We start from the raw sequence: 16,226 nt of genomic DNA, 5'->3' as shown, positions 1-16,226 counted from the left end.
AATATATTGGTAATAATGGGTCCTCAAATTCCGACGGTACATGCGACCAATTTTGACGGCGTTTATAAGTAACATAATATAGTTACAAAAATGAGGCTTAATTGTAGATTTTTTGTATTTTTTTCTCTCTTTCTTCTTTCATCGAATTATTATTTACATGTAAGTGTTTTTTTGCTAAATTGCAACACGCCATTAAGACATTATACCATTGCAGATCCGACATGCGTGCAATTTCAAATGACAAAGTAAACAACATCTACTCATTGCTGAGATCCAAGAAGTCAAACAGCAAAGTAGCGAAACAAGTTGGCGTTAGTCGTACCACTGTCCAGAAGTACCGCTCATCTCTTAAGATGAGTAGAAATGTTGATGAAGGTGGTCGCCCATCTCTAATTAGTCAACGCATGGTGAACTACATCTGGAGATTAGTCACCTTAGGAAGAAAAAATAATGCTGTAGAAATCCAAAAAGCTCTAAAAGAAGAATTTGGAATATCTTTAAGTGATAGTACAGTACGCCGCGTTCTTAAAAAAGCTAGCTTTATAACATTTGTCAAGCCTCAAAAACCTTTGCTACGCAGCCAAAACATCGTGAAACGCCTTCAGTGGGCCAAATCGCACCAACATTGGACTGTGGACGACTGGAAACGAGTCATATTCTCAGATGGGACTAAAGTAAATTGTTTTGCATCCGACGGAAAGGCTTATGCATGGAAACTACCCCATGAGGAATTAAACTCGCTGTTGTAGAACAGTAACTGATTGTAGTTGACATTAATAAATATAAGTCTTAATACAAGATCATAATTAAAATAAAATAAAATATAAGTTTATTTAAATAAGATCATACAATCAATTCCAATTAAACATGTTCTTTTAGAATATGTATTGTATTCATGAGAGTTCTTTGATAAGAAGACGTATCAACTAAAATAACCAAATCCAATCCAATGACAGGAATATTGCTAATCTTTCACATAATTGAAATAACGCGTAAAATAACGTTATTCAATTGAGTGAGGAATTCCCAGAATAAAAGATTATCTATGACAGACATACAAAAGAACAAATGAAAAGTTTTCATAATCATAATTATAGATAACACTTGCTAAAGTACCTGAATATTAGAAGAACGATAACAATAGAAGATATCAAGCCACTCACTCAATAAGATATAAATACCTGCCTTCAATTAGAATAATTTTTACTTTAACTTAAACTGAAATAAAGATCAGTCTCAAAAAGTACCCAAACTGTTTCTTGATCTTTGTTTTTACCTTTTCCTTTATTATTTAAACCATTATACAACACTCGCGACATGTACAGCAAACCGTCAAGCATGGAGGCGGCAATACCATGGTCTGGAGCTGCATTACATGGGAAGGTGTTGGATGGATAGTTGATGTTGGTCATTGTATGAATAGTGAAGGCTACCTTGAGGTCTTAAAAGATGATTTACTCAAGACAATGAAAAGTTACGGCTTGGATTCCTCCAAACTGGTGTTTCAGCAGGACAATGATCCGAAGCATACATCGAAGGTAGTGAAAGAATGGATTGACCAGCAGTCATTCGAAGCATTGGAATGACCTCCTCAATCACCAGACCTAAATCCCATAGAGCATATGTGGGCACATTTAAAGAGAGAGCTACAGTAGGTCACAAAACTGCTGCAAGGAATTGCAAAATTCATGTTTTACAGCTGGTTGTCCATGGGTACTGCACCAAACTATCTCAAACCTTGACTGTTTGTACCTCAATAGAAAGTGCATTTATTCGTCGATTATCGGATATGGGCAATGGTTATTGGTGGAATTTGAGATCGCTAAAGGTAGTATTATGAACATCCGACATTTTTTACTTGTTCACATATGTTTTAAATGACGAATTTTAATACGACCCAACTGGTTGCTATCATAATTTTTCACATTCTTGACATGATTAGAATGATGCCAGTATATAAAAGCGCTTACAATTCCTTTATTTTAAATTTTATATTCCCTTATTTAAATTATTTCTCTTTTTTACCCTATCGTCAATCGCATGCCTAAACGGCTGTCAGAGGAGAAAATAAACGATCACAAACAGGCATTAACCGCATCCACATCAATGTATGATATTTCCAAGGAGCCTGGATTACATTAATCAACTGTTAGTAGATACTTTATAACGTTGTTTTCAAGTAGGACAGTAAACACAGGTGGTAGACCTACAGTAGTCTCCAAAGTGACGAAGCGGTTAATCAAAAGAAAAGTCATGGAATGGGTTCTAAAGGCTTCTAAAGAGGTGTACCGGGAGCTGGTTGGATTTGGCTATGATATCTCATACCAGTCAGAAGTTAACGTACTGAAATCAATGGAGTTCCATTTTCTGATAGAAAAAAAGAAGCCATTTCAGACAAAAACGCATACGTAGCATCAGTTAGAACGGGTCAAGGAGCATCAGGATTAGGCAATGAGTGACTGACAGCAAACAGTGTACTTTAATGAGACCAAGCTCAGCGTATAGGGCTTTGATGATACTGATCACTATTGGAAACGGCCAAGTGACCTTCTTCAACATCATGACCTGGATTTTGCAATCAATCACGGAGCTAGCAAAATGATGCCCTGGGGTTGTATAATCTCTGAAGGACCAGGATATGCTTGCTAAATTTACGATGGAAACTTGAACTCGGGTGTTCACCAGCATATTTTGAACACTACGCTTCGTGATACTATGAAGTACTACAATTTCGACTGGTCCATCATTTAGTTTTAGCATGATAATAACACAAAGCACAAGGCATAATCTACAATAGTCTAGTTATGTAGTCACCAAGAGAGCTATGTTAACTATTGGCCAGCTTAGATCCCCGACTTAAATTCAATCGAGCACGTAGGACATCAATTGAAGTTGAAATTCAACTATTACGAATATAGAGCAAAGAACATGGATGTGTTTTGGGAACGAGTTGATGAAATATGAAATGACTTCCATAAAGATCTTTGCCAAGGACATGTAGATAACATTCCGGAAAGAACTCAAGAGATTATTAATAGAAAAGTAGGACCAACTAAATATTAATAAATAAGTTCATTCCGTTCAAATTTTCATTTTTTCAAATTTTCAAATTGCGCGCCTCATACTTCCTTCAATACTTATCCAATAGGACATAAACTCTTTCGGATTTTTCAAGACATGTAGAAGATTTACTATGTGGGAACAGAGGCAGTTTGTGCCATTGTAACAGGATGTGCGCTACAAAAACCAAGAAAAATGGATTCCTTGCAGCAGTTTTGTGACCTACTGTATTTCATAGCTATGAGGCACCACCAAGTAGTATGCATGAGCTATGGGATAGTATAGGTCAGAACTGGTATGCCATTTCTAAAGAAGAATGCCAGAAATACATCGAAAGTATGCCGAAAAGGTGTGCTGCAGTCATTAAAGCAAAAGGTCGTTGGACTAAGTATTGATTTTTTTAAATAAAGTGTGTAAAAATGTTTATATATAAACGCCGTCAAAATTGGTCGCATGTACCGTCGGATTTTGATGGTCCATTATTACCAATACATCACCTCTATGGCGCTGTTTGTACTACTATGTAACTCTCCAGAGTTTGCTCTTTCGAATGGTGTATATATCATTGTAATAAGCCAAGAAATGAAGTAGAAGGTAGTCTGTATAGGCAAAATATGAAAACATGCGACCAATTTTGACGGCCACTGTATATCGTCTACACTCATCCACTGTAAAATTATTCCATTCTTTTTCAATTCTTTCCCATAACTCATGTACACCTTTAGCCTTAGTGTCATATACACTCAGCTTGAGTTTAAGGTGATGCCTGTTGTATAATGGTTTAAGTAGTAAAAGAAAAGGTAAAAACAAAGATCAAGAAACAGTTTGGGTACTTTTTGAGACTGATCTTTATTTCAGTTTAAGTTAAAGTAAAAATTATTCTAATTGAAGGCAGGTATTTATATCTTATTGAGTGAGTGGCTTGATATCTTCTATTGTTATCGTTCTTCTAATATTCAGGTACTTTAGCAAGTGTTATCTATAATTATGATTATGAAAACTTTTCATTTGTTCTTTTGTATGTCTGTCATAGATAATCTTTTATTCTGGGAATTCCTCACTCAATTGAATAACGTTATTTTACGCGTTATTTCAATTATGTGAAAGATTAGCAATATTCCTGTCATTGGATTGGATTTGGTTATTTTAGTTGATACGTCTTCTTATCAAAGAACTCTCATGAATACAATACATATTCTAAAAGAACATGTTTAATTGGAATTGATTGTATGATCTTATTTAAATAAACTTATATTTTATTTTATTTTAATTATGATCTTGTATTAAGACTTATATTTATTAATGTCAACTACAATCAGTTACTGTTCTACAACAATGCCATACGTGTTCAATAGGCTTTAAATCGGGACTTTGGGCTGGCCAGCTATAGATATTATCACTGTTGAAGTTATTATCTACAAACCATTGCTTAGCAAGCTTCGAAGTGTGCTTAGGATCTTTATCTTGTTGAAAATAGATATCGTCAGGATTGTATCCATAGTACTTTAAGCTGTCCATAAGGGTAGTTTCTAAGATATTTACATAATCTACAGCTTTCATAGTCCCATCATGTATCCAACAAGCATACCCAGGTCCATCGTGAGTGATACAACCCCATACCATAACACTTCCTTGGCCACCTTTTACTGTAAAATCTAAGTGATGAGGCTGCAATGCATTGTCTGGTCGACTCCAGTAATACTTGCAACCGTCTGACCCGAAAACATTGACTTTAGTCTCATCACCAAACACCATGCGCCTCCAATCATCGGTTGTCCAGACTTTGTGAGCCATAGCTCATGCTAAACGTCGTTCCTTGTGCTGTTTACTAAGCAGAGGTTTCTTGGCTTTAATTTTAGCTCTGAAGTTCACACTTTTAAGAAGTTTTAAGGCCCCAAAATAACCAATAGTATACCCCAAACCATTCAGATATTGATGTACTGCTTTGGCGGTCTTGAATTCACCCTTTATTACTTGTCTACGGATGTATGACTTGGTAGTTTCACCAATAGTTGCTCTTCGACCAGGGGCTGTCTTCATTCTGTTTGGAAAGAACTTGTTGGCATATCTACCTAAAGTGGATTTTTTCAATCCGGGGATGCGTTCTATAACTTTTTCGTATGTCATGTTACTAGCCAAAAGCAATTGGATTTGATTTTGAACAGATTTGCTGATAGTACGAGTCATTTGAGGCAAGATAAAGTTGAGAAAGTACAGTATAGAAAGAGACTAAAAATATTGCAAAGGAAAACCGATAACGTAAGGCTACTTATACTTTATATTAAAGGTATGAGCCATAGATTGTCACAGATAAGGTTGATATGCAAATTTCGGTGATTTATGATTGATAAGAAAGCGATGTTTGGAATGCATTGCAAAATAAGCGGGTAGCAGAAAAATTGTCCCAGTTGTTAAGGATACATAAGATTATAGTCACTTTATGTTAGTAAAAGGAATCGGATATGATCCTGAATAGTATGTTGACATAACTTGGAATCATTTATAACATTATTCTCAGAACAGATCAATAAAAGACTTTGATTAGATTTTTATATTAAGCTTTATTCATATTAACTTCACATAGTCAAATAATATGGCATGGTTGTAATATAGTTTATTGATGATATGAGCATGTTGAATAAGGAATGACAATTACTTACCGGATTATCATTAAGTCATGTAAACATTTGTCCTAACTGAGATATTATTATTAGCCATAATATCCAATCACGGAACTAGAGGATTTTATATTCATCCGTACCGTCTCCTAAATAGTCCTACATCCAGAGTTATCTGAAACCATCCCAATAGCATAATTGACAATACAAGCTAGGAACAGGCTAAACTAATAATTAGAAATAGTAATCATCTATTCTGTCGAATTGATCATAAATTTGTCCTAATTCTTTATCCGTATCATGTCTATAAATACTCTCACTTTTTACATGTAGAATTATTTTTTATCATATTCAATCTTAGTTATCTTAACTTAATAAAGAGATACCAAGTTCTAACAGTATTTCTTTATCTTTGTTGTTATACTACTTTTACCTAAAACCCCCCTATCCTAAACACCAGTGAAGTGCTTTTTTTCTATTGCTGATTAACTTAGACTATGTAACCTCCGAACTCTGAGTTTTTGATATGATGTAGCACGGACTGCGACCTTTCTAATGAGCATAGAACTAGCCGCATAGCCTAAGAATTGATTGAGTTATGGAGTCGAAAGTAGAAAAAGTTGAAACACTGGGACAGTTAGTCCACTCACTGTACAGTAGGTGGAAAAATGGTCCGGATGTTTTTAGAATATTCACAAATATTACTGTATCTTTACCAAAACTCAATCAAATGAAACGAAACAAACATTATTTTGAAGAGAAAACATTACTTTATTTTTAGTAAAAATTTGATACGTCACACAACATTTCAAAGGGAGCCACAAGAGATCAAACATTTGAGCAACATCCGGACCATTTTTCCGGGTGTCCCTTAATATCTGTTAGTAGTCCGTATATCCCCCTTTTGCTTGAATAACAGCTTTGATTCTATCCGGCATACTGTCTATATACTTTCTACAATCATCTTTTGTAAAGGTCGCCCATTGTTCTTCAATTCGATCCCATAGTTCATGAACGCCTTTAGCTCTGCTTTCATACGCACTTAATTTTAACTTCAGATGATGCCAAATGTGTTCAATCGGTTTTAGATCGGGGCTCTGAGCAGGCCAACTATAAATAGACTTTGTTATGTTCTGGTAAAGTAAAAGAAATAACAAAGATAAACCAAAAGAATACTTTTTGAGACTGAACTTTATTTTAGACAATCTTAATTGTTAAGAAGAAATCATTATAAAGTCTACTATTTATATTCTTCTATCAATTGGCGGGTAAATGAGTAGTTATGAGCGTAGATCCAATAATTGACATGTTTGATTGAATAATGATCACTGAATCGATTATGAAAATTTTTAATTCGTTGTTTTTATAGATCTTATTGTTCTTTAACTGATCTGGGATAACTGTCCCGTCTTCATTGAGAGGAAAGATATATTTATATGAAATGCCTCCAGTCAGATCAAAGTTGACCAGGTACCTGATCCATTATTATTCATTTACAGAAATGATGAATAGTAAAGATCATAACTTATTTAGTGTTCATGTTTACTTTATAGAGTGAATCTAATAGTGATAGTTTTATATATAAAAAGAAGAAGAATATATTTTATTTAATAAAGATTTAAATTATTATCTTTTATCAATTTTAATATACTTCTTTTAGTTGTGATTATTCAATGTCCGTTATGATCAGACTCTGTTCTACAACAGACTTGCTATCGAAGTTGTTTTCTTCAAACCAAGCTTTTGCAACCTTTGACGTATGTTTTGGATCGTTATCCTGCAGGAAGTAAATGGCTTTACGATCATAATTGTAGTAATTTAGGGTGTCCATTAGCGTTGTATCCAATATATGTACATAATCCTCTTTCTTCATTGTTCCATCATAAATACGACAAGCATACCCAGGACTATTGTATGTAATACAACCCCACATCATAACGCTGCCTCCACCTCCTTTTACTGTCAAGTCAAGTTGGTAGAATCGGAGCTTGTCATCTGGTCTCTTCCAGTAGTACTTCACACCGTCTGATCCCCAAACGTTTACCTTAGTCTCGTCAGAGAATACCATACAACACCAATCATCTTTTGTCTAATCCTTGTGGTCATTGGCCCATGTAAGTCGCTTTTTCATATGAATAGCCTCTAAAAACGGCTTGTGCTTCTTGATACGGGCCTGGAATCCCATTGATTTTAAAAGTTTTAAGCAAGCAGAGTAGCCAATTACGCATCCAATATCACATAAATATCGTTGTACATCCTTCCCCGTCTTCAATTTACCTGTTATGGCTGACCGTCTGATGTAGGGCTTGGTAGTAGCAGTAATTTCGGACTTACGGCCTGATTTAATGGGCCTCATGTTTGAAAACCATCTTCGCTTATAGTCATTGATGGTGCTTTTCTTGACTCCAGGTACTCGTTCTATGATTGATGAGTAAGGGTGACCAGATTTGAGTAAGGACTTGATGTTATTTTGTACATCCAAAGGCAAAGAGCGAACCATGTTTATATAAAACAGCAATAATAACGGAAGAAGACGAACGTATGCTAAATCGGCAAAAAAAATATAGATATTTATATTTTTTTTATTATTAATATGAATCTAATGTATTATTAATTATCTGAAACGGAAGAGATGACTTCTGAGTCAGCGGCATTGAACAATCTTGGTAATTAAAATCTTATGAGGCACGCGGAAAAATGGTCCGGATGTTGCTCAAATGTTTGATCTCTTGTGGCTCCCTTTGAAATGTTGTGTGACGTATCAAATTTTTACTAAAAATAAAGTAATGTTTTCTCTTCAAAATAATGTTTGTTTCGTTTCATTTGATTGAGTTTTGGTAAAGATACAGTAATATTTGTGAATATTCTAAAAACATCCGGACCATTTTTCCACCTACTGTATATGCCATTCTGGATCATTGTCCATTCGCTTTACCCATCCTTGAGCTGTTCTTGTGTTGATTCTCGCTCGTTCTGAAGCAGGATTGGAAAGCAACGTGGCTCGCTCAGGAAAAACGTACAGCTTTTATATATTTGCTCCGATTCAAGTTTTTGAAGGCAAAACCTGTCATGATAACATCTACTTTTTCTGAATCATGAGCACTTTGTTCAAAAGTTAACTGTTGCGTACGCCATATACAGTGGGTCAAAATACCTCACAAACGTATGATAATTTTTACTTATTTTTGATGTAATTCCATAACAAATTGGTTCAATCATTTCAAATTTAAAATATAAAACCAACTATGTGTGCACTACTGTGTGCCAAAATGTTAAACTCAGATAATTAACTGAGATCTATTAGGAGACAGATACTTAAGCTCGGTCTATTTGTGAGGTATTTTGACTTTATTTATATCTAGTTGATCCGCCCTTTTCAGTAATGACAGCTTGTATTCTTTCTGGCATACTGTCAATATACTTTAAGCACTGATCTTTTGTAAAGGAATTCCATTCCTTTTCCACTCTCTGCCATAGTTCGTGCATGCTTTTTGCTCTATTTTAGTACATGCTTAGCTTCAGCTTAAGATGATACGATATATGCTCGATTGGACTCAAATCAGGACTTTGGGATGGCCAGTCATCAATATAACATATACTGTTGTCTTCCATATACTGTTTTGTAGACTTTGATCAGTGTTTTGGGTCGTTGTCATGTTGAAAAATGGATGATTTCCAATCTAGGCCATAGTACCCGAGCGTGTCTTTAAGGCTTGTGCCAAGGATTTCTTGGTGTACCTCTGAATTCATGGTGTCATCATATACCTGACATGTATACCCGGGTCCCTCACTGGTTATACAGCCCCACAATATGATACCACCACCACCATGCTTCACTGTAACTTCAATGTGATGAGGCTGAAGACAGTCTCCTTTACGCTTCCAGTAGTATTTACAGCCATCCGAGCCCCAAATATTAATTTTGGTTTCATCCGAGAAGATGACACGTCGCCAGTCGTGAATGGTCCAATACTGATGCTTTTTAGCCCAAGCTAATCGAGCTTTCTTGTGCTGTGCAGTGAGTAAAGGCTTCTTCTTTTTTATCCCAGCAAAGATCTCCACAGAATGCAAAACATTAACAGCGGGTTGGAACGACATAGAATGCCACAACTCTTCGAACTTCAGGTGGACCTCCTTGGTAGTCCTTAATGAGTCATTTAGGACCTCTCGCTTGATTAGACGACGAGTGATGTCGCTTACAAGGCGTTGTTTGCCACCTTTCTTGCGAATCCGGTTAGGCATCCACTTATTTGCATGGTTGATAACAGTGTTTTGATGCACTCCAAACCGTTTTGCAACAACATCAGTCAATACATCATGCTCTATTGCTGATTTGATGTCCATTTGAGTTTCGTATGCTAAGGATTTGGGCATTTTTGCAGATGGATAGATGATGCAGTAGATGGAAACTTACTTACGGATTAGCGAAAGAAAGAATAATCGATCCTTTTCCAAAATTTAAATTTTATGTTCCGGGATAATTGCGCTAACCGGGAAATGTCTAAAACTTGCCGGAACATTGTTTGGAATGACTTATGGCGGAGAAAAGAAATAATTGATGAAAGTCAAAATACCTCACAAATAGACCGCCTCCAGTTCATAGTTGCTTATTCGCTCAGTTTTCAATTTCCGTCGTCGGAATTTTATGCAAATATACTCAACTTATTGTACAACATCTGCGCAAAGTTTGAGAAAGATACAAAAGCTATTGAGTAATCTAGAAGACTATTACGTCAAAAAGTGTTGAGGTTTGTGAGGTATTTTGACCCACTGTAGTTATTTATTATCAAAGGTATAACAGCGTTTTATTACCACATAAATGAGTGTTGTAAATATTTGCAACTATTTAAAAGCAATTGATGAACGTAACTTTTTTGGTTTCTTTACATTCATAATATTACGAATATTTTGTTGTTGAATAGACATTCTCTTCCTTGATTCCTTGTGAATATCATTTGCCAAGACATGGTTTTCCTGGTAACAAACCATTATTTTTTTGATTTCATCAAAATGCATGACGAACTGCGGTAATTCAGATATGGATTTCGGGACATTAAATGAGTATAGTTCTGTAAGCAAATAGAGTACAGCGGCTACAAGAGAGAACAGATAAATAGTAACATAATATCCTTTATCATAAAAAAAAACAATATTAAACAAAATTGTAGAAAAATTGGTATTTGACTTCAGGCTTACCTACTGCTTGAACGGCAATCATCGACTTCATATCTTTGTTGTCAAGAGTGTCTTTACAGAAGTTTAATAATCTCAAAAGGCCCTCATGTGTCTTCAATGTGTCAGAACGACTTTTATCAGGCTTCACCTCAACATGTCCAGTAGAAAGCTTTATCCTCCGTTGATCTAATTCAAACACATTACCATCAGGTCTTAGAGATTCAGCATCTTCAACATCAGTGTTAAGCCTAATTTGGGAAACAAATCGTCAATAAATGGTATGTATAAAAAGCATTGGATTTTTAATTACCATCGAAACAATCTGTTCTTCTCAGGATCATGAAATATAGGAATCAGAATTGGATCGAGGAAAGTACCAATAAGCTCTGCTTCTCTTATATCGTCTTCAAGTCGTACGTGATTTGGTAGTTTGTTTAGACTATTAGATGTAATAATTGAGTATATCAAACGAATTCTAAGGATTAGTTTTATTTGATCAGTTACCAATTGATTAAAATATCGATTATTTTGTAATCTTTATTGTTGGCCAATTTGGCAATATCATTTATTCGTTCTTTAAATGATCTTCTTTCGGAATTATTATTTAATTCCTAAAAAACAGATTCTTGTCAATTCTAGAGTGTACACGCAAGTGTGTCATTTAGCATTGGTTTACCCGTAATACCGATATAATGCTGTTGAATGTTGTTGTTTCCATTACTGAATTTTTATCAACGCATTTTTGAAGAAAATTTTTGTGTATCTATAGGTTGTGTCGTTGAAATTGTGGATCCAAAAGACCTAACCCACCTAACTTTGGATCTAAACACAACTGCATGTATTTGATCTTAGGTTTACAACTATGCCAGACAAACTATAAATCACAGAATTGAGCCGTCGAAAGAAGGTAGTCGGCAAATGAACCATCCGCAGAACATACCACAATTTAGAAAGTATTAATGCATTCACTATGGTAACGCGTCTTTTAATAGAAAGTCTTCGTTGAGAATAGATAATACATTGAGATTTCACTGTCTGTAACAACTGTTGTTCTAGGTAACGACGTTGATGAAAAGACTGAATCAGGGGAGAGCCAAGGTATCGAAGTGGACTAGGTGACGAATAATCGTGCCATTTGAAAATACCTTGTACTGCTAGAAAAGCAATCCACTCTGGGTAGGAGCGTCCATCCAAAGAAAATGCTTTAGTCTCGTGAATAATAACCTTAGCATTGGATACAGAACCATAGCGGTCCAAATGGTGGCGTAGATGACAGTAATCATCCGTAGAATGCAACAGGACACACACATTATCCGCATAGGCAAGTACCTTTAAGGGGGAAGGCACGATATTGGATGTTGTCGTAGCCGAGTTGCTCACAGATTGAAATTGTAACCCTTGAAAGGAAGAGTCCTGAAGGATATGTCGAAGAAACGGTTCCAGCGCAATGTTGAAAAGAAGAGGCGATAATGGATCGCCTTGTCGAAGACCCCGACGCTGATCAACTCTGTTGGTAAAATGTCCGTTAATATTGATTCTCACCGTATTTCCAAAGAAAAGATTCTCAAGAGAATGAACCAAAGATGGAGGAAAAACAAAACGTTGGCTGAATTACATCATGGACCCTAAAGAATACAGCTCCTTTGTCTTACCATATATGCTCCAACATCTCTCTTTGTTCAAGAACTCGGCGGATTATCCCCTGTTACCGCTAAACCATTCTTCCTTCCGACAAAGTGTAGTATACGATAAAACGCTGTCCATTTGGGAAGTCATTTTTACCACAATGGATTACTTCAACAATACGCTAGATGAGCCAATCCAGGGCACTATCCCCCTTCAAACCGTTCTTAATCTCCCGTTATATATGGTTCTGAACGCTCCACCGGATCACTGGTCTCATCGTCATCCAAGATTCCTGACCGCATCCATGTTTATATTTGACAGACAGGCTAACCGTTTACGTCTCAAGGTTGATGGTGAATATACTCGTTCCCCTCGGTTATGTCGCCAGTTATTCTCAGACATCCTAACTAATCGGACGATCACTCTTAAAGAATTTGTTTGGGACCACATCCTGCAAGAACCCAGTTCTTTAGTCCCGATTATTCATATGGAACTCCCTTTGCTCACCAAGGTTCGACTTTTTACCTGTTGGTTTCGTTTTACACCACAAGCGTATCGTTTGGCATACCAAGATGTTCACATCAGAGTCCTCATAAGTTTCAAAAAGCTACTATTCGCTACTTCTGGTACGGCAAATCCTATTCCAATGCTAGAACAGTTTTCTACAGGACTATTCATCAACGCATTCCTACTCAAGTCTCCATTCACAAGTATAACCTTCAAATACCCACATGTTGTTCTCTCTATGGTGAAGCTGATGATACTCTCTGTCACTTCATAGTCGATTGCCCCAAGAAGTGGGAGATTTGGACAAAGGTATTACACCGGTTCTTTCCGCATCACACTTTCTCTGCTGAAATGGTTTATGGTGTGCTCCGTTATCTCCACGTGCCATGTTTTGTGCGTAAGACCTCCGTATTCTGCTCCATCATCGGCACAACCCATTGGCAACTCTAGAATCTTTACTGGAATCACGGAAATTCTAATCCACGTATTGTTTTTCCAACCACTCTCGAACAAGTTTACGCTAAAACAATCAATTTAATTGACACTCTGCTTCACCAAGACTAAACCTCTATTTGAAATAGATTGTATTTTTCCCGTTATACAGCTGCTCGCAATTACAACATTACTTCACAGACAAGAAAGAAAAACAAACCAGAAAACATTATCAGAAAAGAACCACAAAATAATTATCCCATTATTTTAATTACCGAAATTCCTTAGATTTCCGTTTTCTCGAGTACCACCGCTCATTAAGACGTGCTCACTCAAATTTTATTTTAAATAAAAACTTTTTTTTTTGTTTATTTTTATTTATAAAATATAATAGAAAACACATGTCTGAGAGCGATGTGAACCAAAAGAAACAGAGTGTAAGCGATTGAACATGCTAGTCAACGTCGAGTCTGCCCCTTTTGAGGGTGGCAAACTGCGACATAGCACGAGTGACCAGCTGTTTATCAATAAAAGAAAAGTTGTCAATTGTAAATCTCCAATGGGCACGCCAGATAACGGAAAGCATACAGCAGCTGAGAGTCCAGAGATCAGTGTTGTCAACAAAAGGAAACTGCTGAGAAGACCAGAAGATTGAGCATACATCGTCTTGAGTGAAAGTGAGGTGTGGACTAAAGAAATTGAAACATCTGTCTATACTCTCCATTTCGTAGGACAGCGCACGAAGAGGCGTTGTAAGTCTTCAGTGTTGGAAGAGCAAAATTTACATTATGAAGAGGTCAAACCGTTATCGAACCTTACGCATTCGGTATACAATTTAACACAAAAAAGTAACTAATATTATGAGAGTAAGTAACACAAAATAGATCTAGTCAACTGAGAATCATTCACTGGTTAGCTTTACAGATATTGAAGAGTGAAGGTCAAAACTCAGACTATGAAAGACAGCCTGGTCATGAAGCTTTGATATACTTGAGTGAAAAGAAGCTCGAATACAGAAAGAAGAGATTAGATTATGAAGAATTGCAGATGATTGAAATTTTAGAAACTGCGTACGATTTTACTTTATTAATATTAAAAGTGACTAAACTGCTGTTACAGGATACAGAATATCATATTCTATTTAAATAGGGACGAAAGTGAGCTAGAATGCATGGAAGGTTGTTGTAGCATTTTGAAGACTGTATTTCATGGAAGCAAATACAAGTTTAAGCTAGGAGAACAAGCATGTATTGAATCCAAGAATGTGCGTGCAGAGAATGAAAAAACATTCGGTAGTAGCCAAACTCTGGATTCAATCCGTAATATTATGGGACGCAGAATTGATCTTCTGCTGTCTTCATTCGAAACAAATATCTCTTCTTGTGAGTGGAAAGCAGAAAATGTAAGCCCTTCTGTTGCAAGGAATCAAGAAAGTGAGAGTAAACGCTTCCATTTTGGAAGCTTTACTTAGGCTCCCTCACGAAAAGAATGACGATTATAGAAGTTCTCTTGTTCTGATGTATTCCGATTGGGTTGGTAGAGATGGATGCATCAATACCATTGTAAAAGAAGATGATATCTTCATTGTGAAGAAGCTTGGAGATGTTTTTATTCCAACAAGTCTCCATGAAATAGATGAACAGTTCAGGCTGTCGCTAAAGTTGCTGTATACTTGGAGGGTAAGCTTGCTTTTAAAATAAATCCAGTATTCCGTTTTGTAATTATTTTTAAGTAGAAAAATATGGATGTGTTGATCGGACAAGTGCTACAAGGAATCAGCAAGAAAAAAAGAAACATAAAAAAAGCAAAAATGACTCTTATAAATAACGTAAACGAAGTACCTTGGTACATATTTTTACACCAAAAAATGACAGGATAAGACATGAAGATTAAAATAAAATACAAGTTTATTTAAATAAGATTATATAATCAACTCCAATTAAACATATGCTTTTAGAATATGTATTGTATTCATGAGAGTTCTTTGATAAGAAGAAGTATCAACTAAAATAACCAAATCCAATCCAATGACAGGAATATTGCTAATCTTTCACATAATTGAAATAACGCGTAAAATAACGTTATTCAAATCAGTGAGGAATTCCCAGAATAAAAGATAATCTATGACAGACATACAAAGAAACAAATGAAAAGCTTTTATAATCATAATTGTAGATGACACTTGTTAAAGTACCTGAGGATTAAAAGAACACTTACAATAGCAGATATCAAGCCACTCACTCAATAAGGTGTAAACACCTGCCTTCAATTAGAATAATTTTTACTTTAAACTGAAATGAAGATCAATCTCAAAAAGCACACACACTGTTTCTCAATCTTTAATCATATTTGTCATTATACAACATGGCCAGCCTATTCTGTTCTGAAATGTGAGCCAAGATGTTCTCTGTATAGTAAACAGATACTAATTCACATGAGTATTTTTTTTTTTTTTTTTTTTTTTTGCTATAATTTGCATTTCATTCGGGTCAGCGACAACTAGAGAATCTGGCTATTGGTTGAAACTTGAGATAAGCCTAGATGCAGAACAGGGATCGATCGTACTTTGGAAATAACCTACTGAGCGTTCGTCAGTATCAACCGGCGCAAAGAATTTTGTAAATTCGCTTTATATGAATTCAACCTGGTACTCCAACGATAGGTAGTCTATGGAGCAAGATACCACTCGTCTTCTATTGTCGTAGAATTCGATTATGTCGTCAAAGTGGTTGAAGTCTCCAGGAAGCTTGACGGCGGCCAAAAGACTGGGCAACCCGTTGGATTTCTTGTTTCACCATTTAGGATCGA

General features: G+C 35.9%; 9 protein-coding genes across 9 annotated transcripts; 2 read left to right on the top strand and 7 right to left on the bottom strand.

The window, feature by feature from the left end:
- Positions 1 to 1,213: 1,213 nt before the first annotated feature.
- On the bottom strand, positions 1,214 to 1,412 carry RO3G_15669 (uncharacterized protein; the record flags this gene model as incomplete). Its single annotated transcript, XM_067670253.1, has 2 exons — positions 1,214 to 1,218; positions 1,277 to 1,412. The coding sequence occupies 2 exons, from the start codon at positions 1,410 to 1,412 to the stop codon at positions 1,214 to 1,216; spliced, it is 141 nt and encodes a 46-aa protein (XP_067526354.1).
- Positions 1,413 to 1,458: 46 nt separating this feature from the next.
- RO3G_15668 (uncharacterized protein) lies at positions 1,459 to 1,578 on the bottom strand (the record flags this gene model as incomplete). The annotated part of the gene is made up of 1 exon (XM_067670252.1): positions 1,459 to 1,578. The coding sequence occupies one exon, from the start codon at positions 1,576 to 1,578 to the stop codon at positions 1,459 to 1,461; it is 120 nt and encodes a 39-aa protein (XP_067526353.1).
- Positions 1,579 to 2,862: 1,284 nt separating this feature from the next.
- On the bottom strand, positions 2,863 to 3,221 carry RO3G_15667 (uncharacterized protein; the record flags this gene model as incomplete). Its single annotated transcript, XM_067670251.1, has 2 exons — positions 2,863 to 3,052; positions 3,193 to 3,221. 2 exons carry the CDS (start codon positions 3,219 to 3,221, stop codon positions 2,863 to 2,865), a joined length of 219 nt encoding a protein of 72 aa, XP_067526352.1.
- A 1,636-nt stretch (positions 3,222 to 4,857) lies between these two features.
- On the bottom strand, positions 4,858 to 5,247 carry RO3G_15666 (uncharacterized protein; the record flags this gene model as incomplete). Its single annotated transcript, XM_067670250.1, has 1 exon — positions 4,858 to 5,247. One exon carries the CDS (start codon positions 5,245 to 5,247, stop codon positions 4,858 to 4,860), a length of 390 nt encoding a protein of 129 aa, XP_067526351.1.
- Positions 5,248 to 7,767: 2,520 nt separating this feature from the next.
- RO3G_15665 (uncharacterized protein) lies at positions 7,768 to 8,178 on the bottom strand (the record flags this gene model as incomplete). Its single annotated transcript, XM_067670249.1, has 1 exon — positions 7,768 to 8,178. The coding sequence occupies one exon, from the start codon at positions 8,176 to 8,178 to the stop codon at positions 7,768 to 7,770; it is 411 nt and encodes a 136-aa protein (XP_067526350.1).
- A 1,133-nt stretch (positions 8,179 to 9,311) lies between these two features.
- RO3G_15664 (uncharacterized protein) lies at positions 9,312 to 10,052 on the bottom strand (the record flags this gene model as incomplete). Its single annotated transcript, XM_067670248.1, has 1 exon — positions 9,312 to 10,052. The coding sequence occupies one exon, from the start codon at positions 10,050 to 10,052 to the stop codon at positions 9,312 to 9,314; it is 741 nt and encodes a 246-aa protein (XP_067526349.1).
- A 778-nt stretch (positions 10,053 to 10,830) lies between these two features.
- Positions 10,831 to 11,194, bottom strand: RO3G_15663 (uncharacterized protein; the record flags this gene model as incomplete). The annotated part of the gene is made up of 2 exons (XM_067670247.1): positions 10,831 to 11,081; positions 11,164 to 11,194. The coding sequence occupies 2 exons, from the start codon at positions 11,192 to 11,194 to the stop codon at positions 10,831 to 10,833; spliced, it is 282 nt and encodes a 93-aa protein (XP_067526348.1).
- Positions 11,195 to 12,471: 1,277 nt separating this feature from the next.
- Positions 12,472 to 13,260, top strand: RO3G_15662 (uncharacterized protein; the record flags this gene model as incomplete). The annotated part of the gene is made up of 1 exon (XM_067670246.1): positions 12,472 to 13,260. One exon carries the CDS (start codon positions 12,472 to 12,474, stop codon positions 13,258 to 13,260), a length of 789 nt encoding a protein of 262 aa, XP_067526347.1.
- Positions 13,261 to 14,278: 1,018 nt separating this feature from the next.
- RO3G_15661 (uncharacterized protein) lies at positions 14,279 to 14,889 on the top strand (the record flags this gene model as incomplete). The annotated part of the gene is made up of 3 exons (XM_067670245.1): positions 14,279 to 14,284; positions 14,343 to 14,488; positions 14,568 to 14,889. The coding sequence occupies 3 exons, from the start codon at positions 14,279 to 14,281 to the stop codon at positions 14,887 to 14,889; spliced, it is 474 nt and encodes a 157-aa protein (XP_067526346.1).
- Positions 14,890 to 16,226: the final 1,337 nt, after the last annotated feature.

The sequence above is a fragment of the Rhizopus delemar genome, genomic scaffold (assembly GCF_000149305.1).
Source record: "Rhizopus delemar RA 99-880 supercont3.17 genomic scaffold, whole genome shotgun sequence".
NCBI classification, from domain to species: domain Eukaryota; kingdom Fungi; phylum Mucoromycota; class Mucoromycetes; order Mucorales; family Rhizopodaceae; genus Rhizopus; species Rhizopus delemar.
This window is presented reverse-complemented; position numbering and strand designations above follow the sequence as displayed.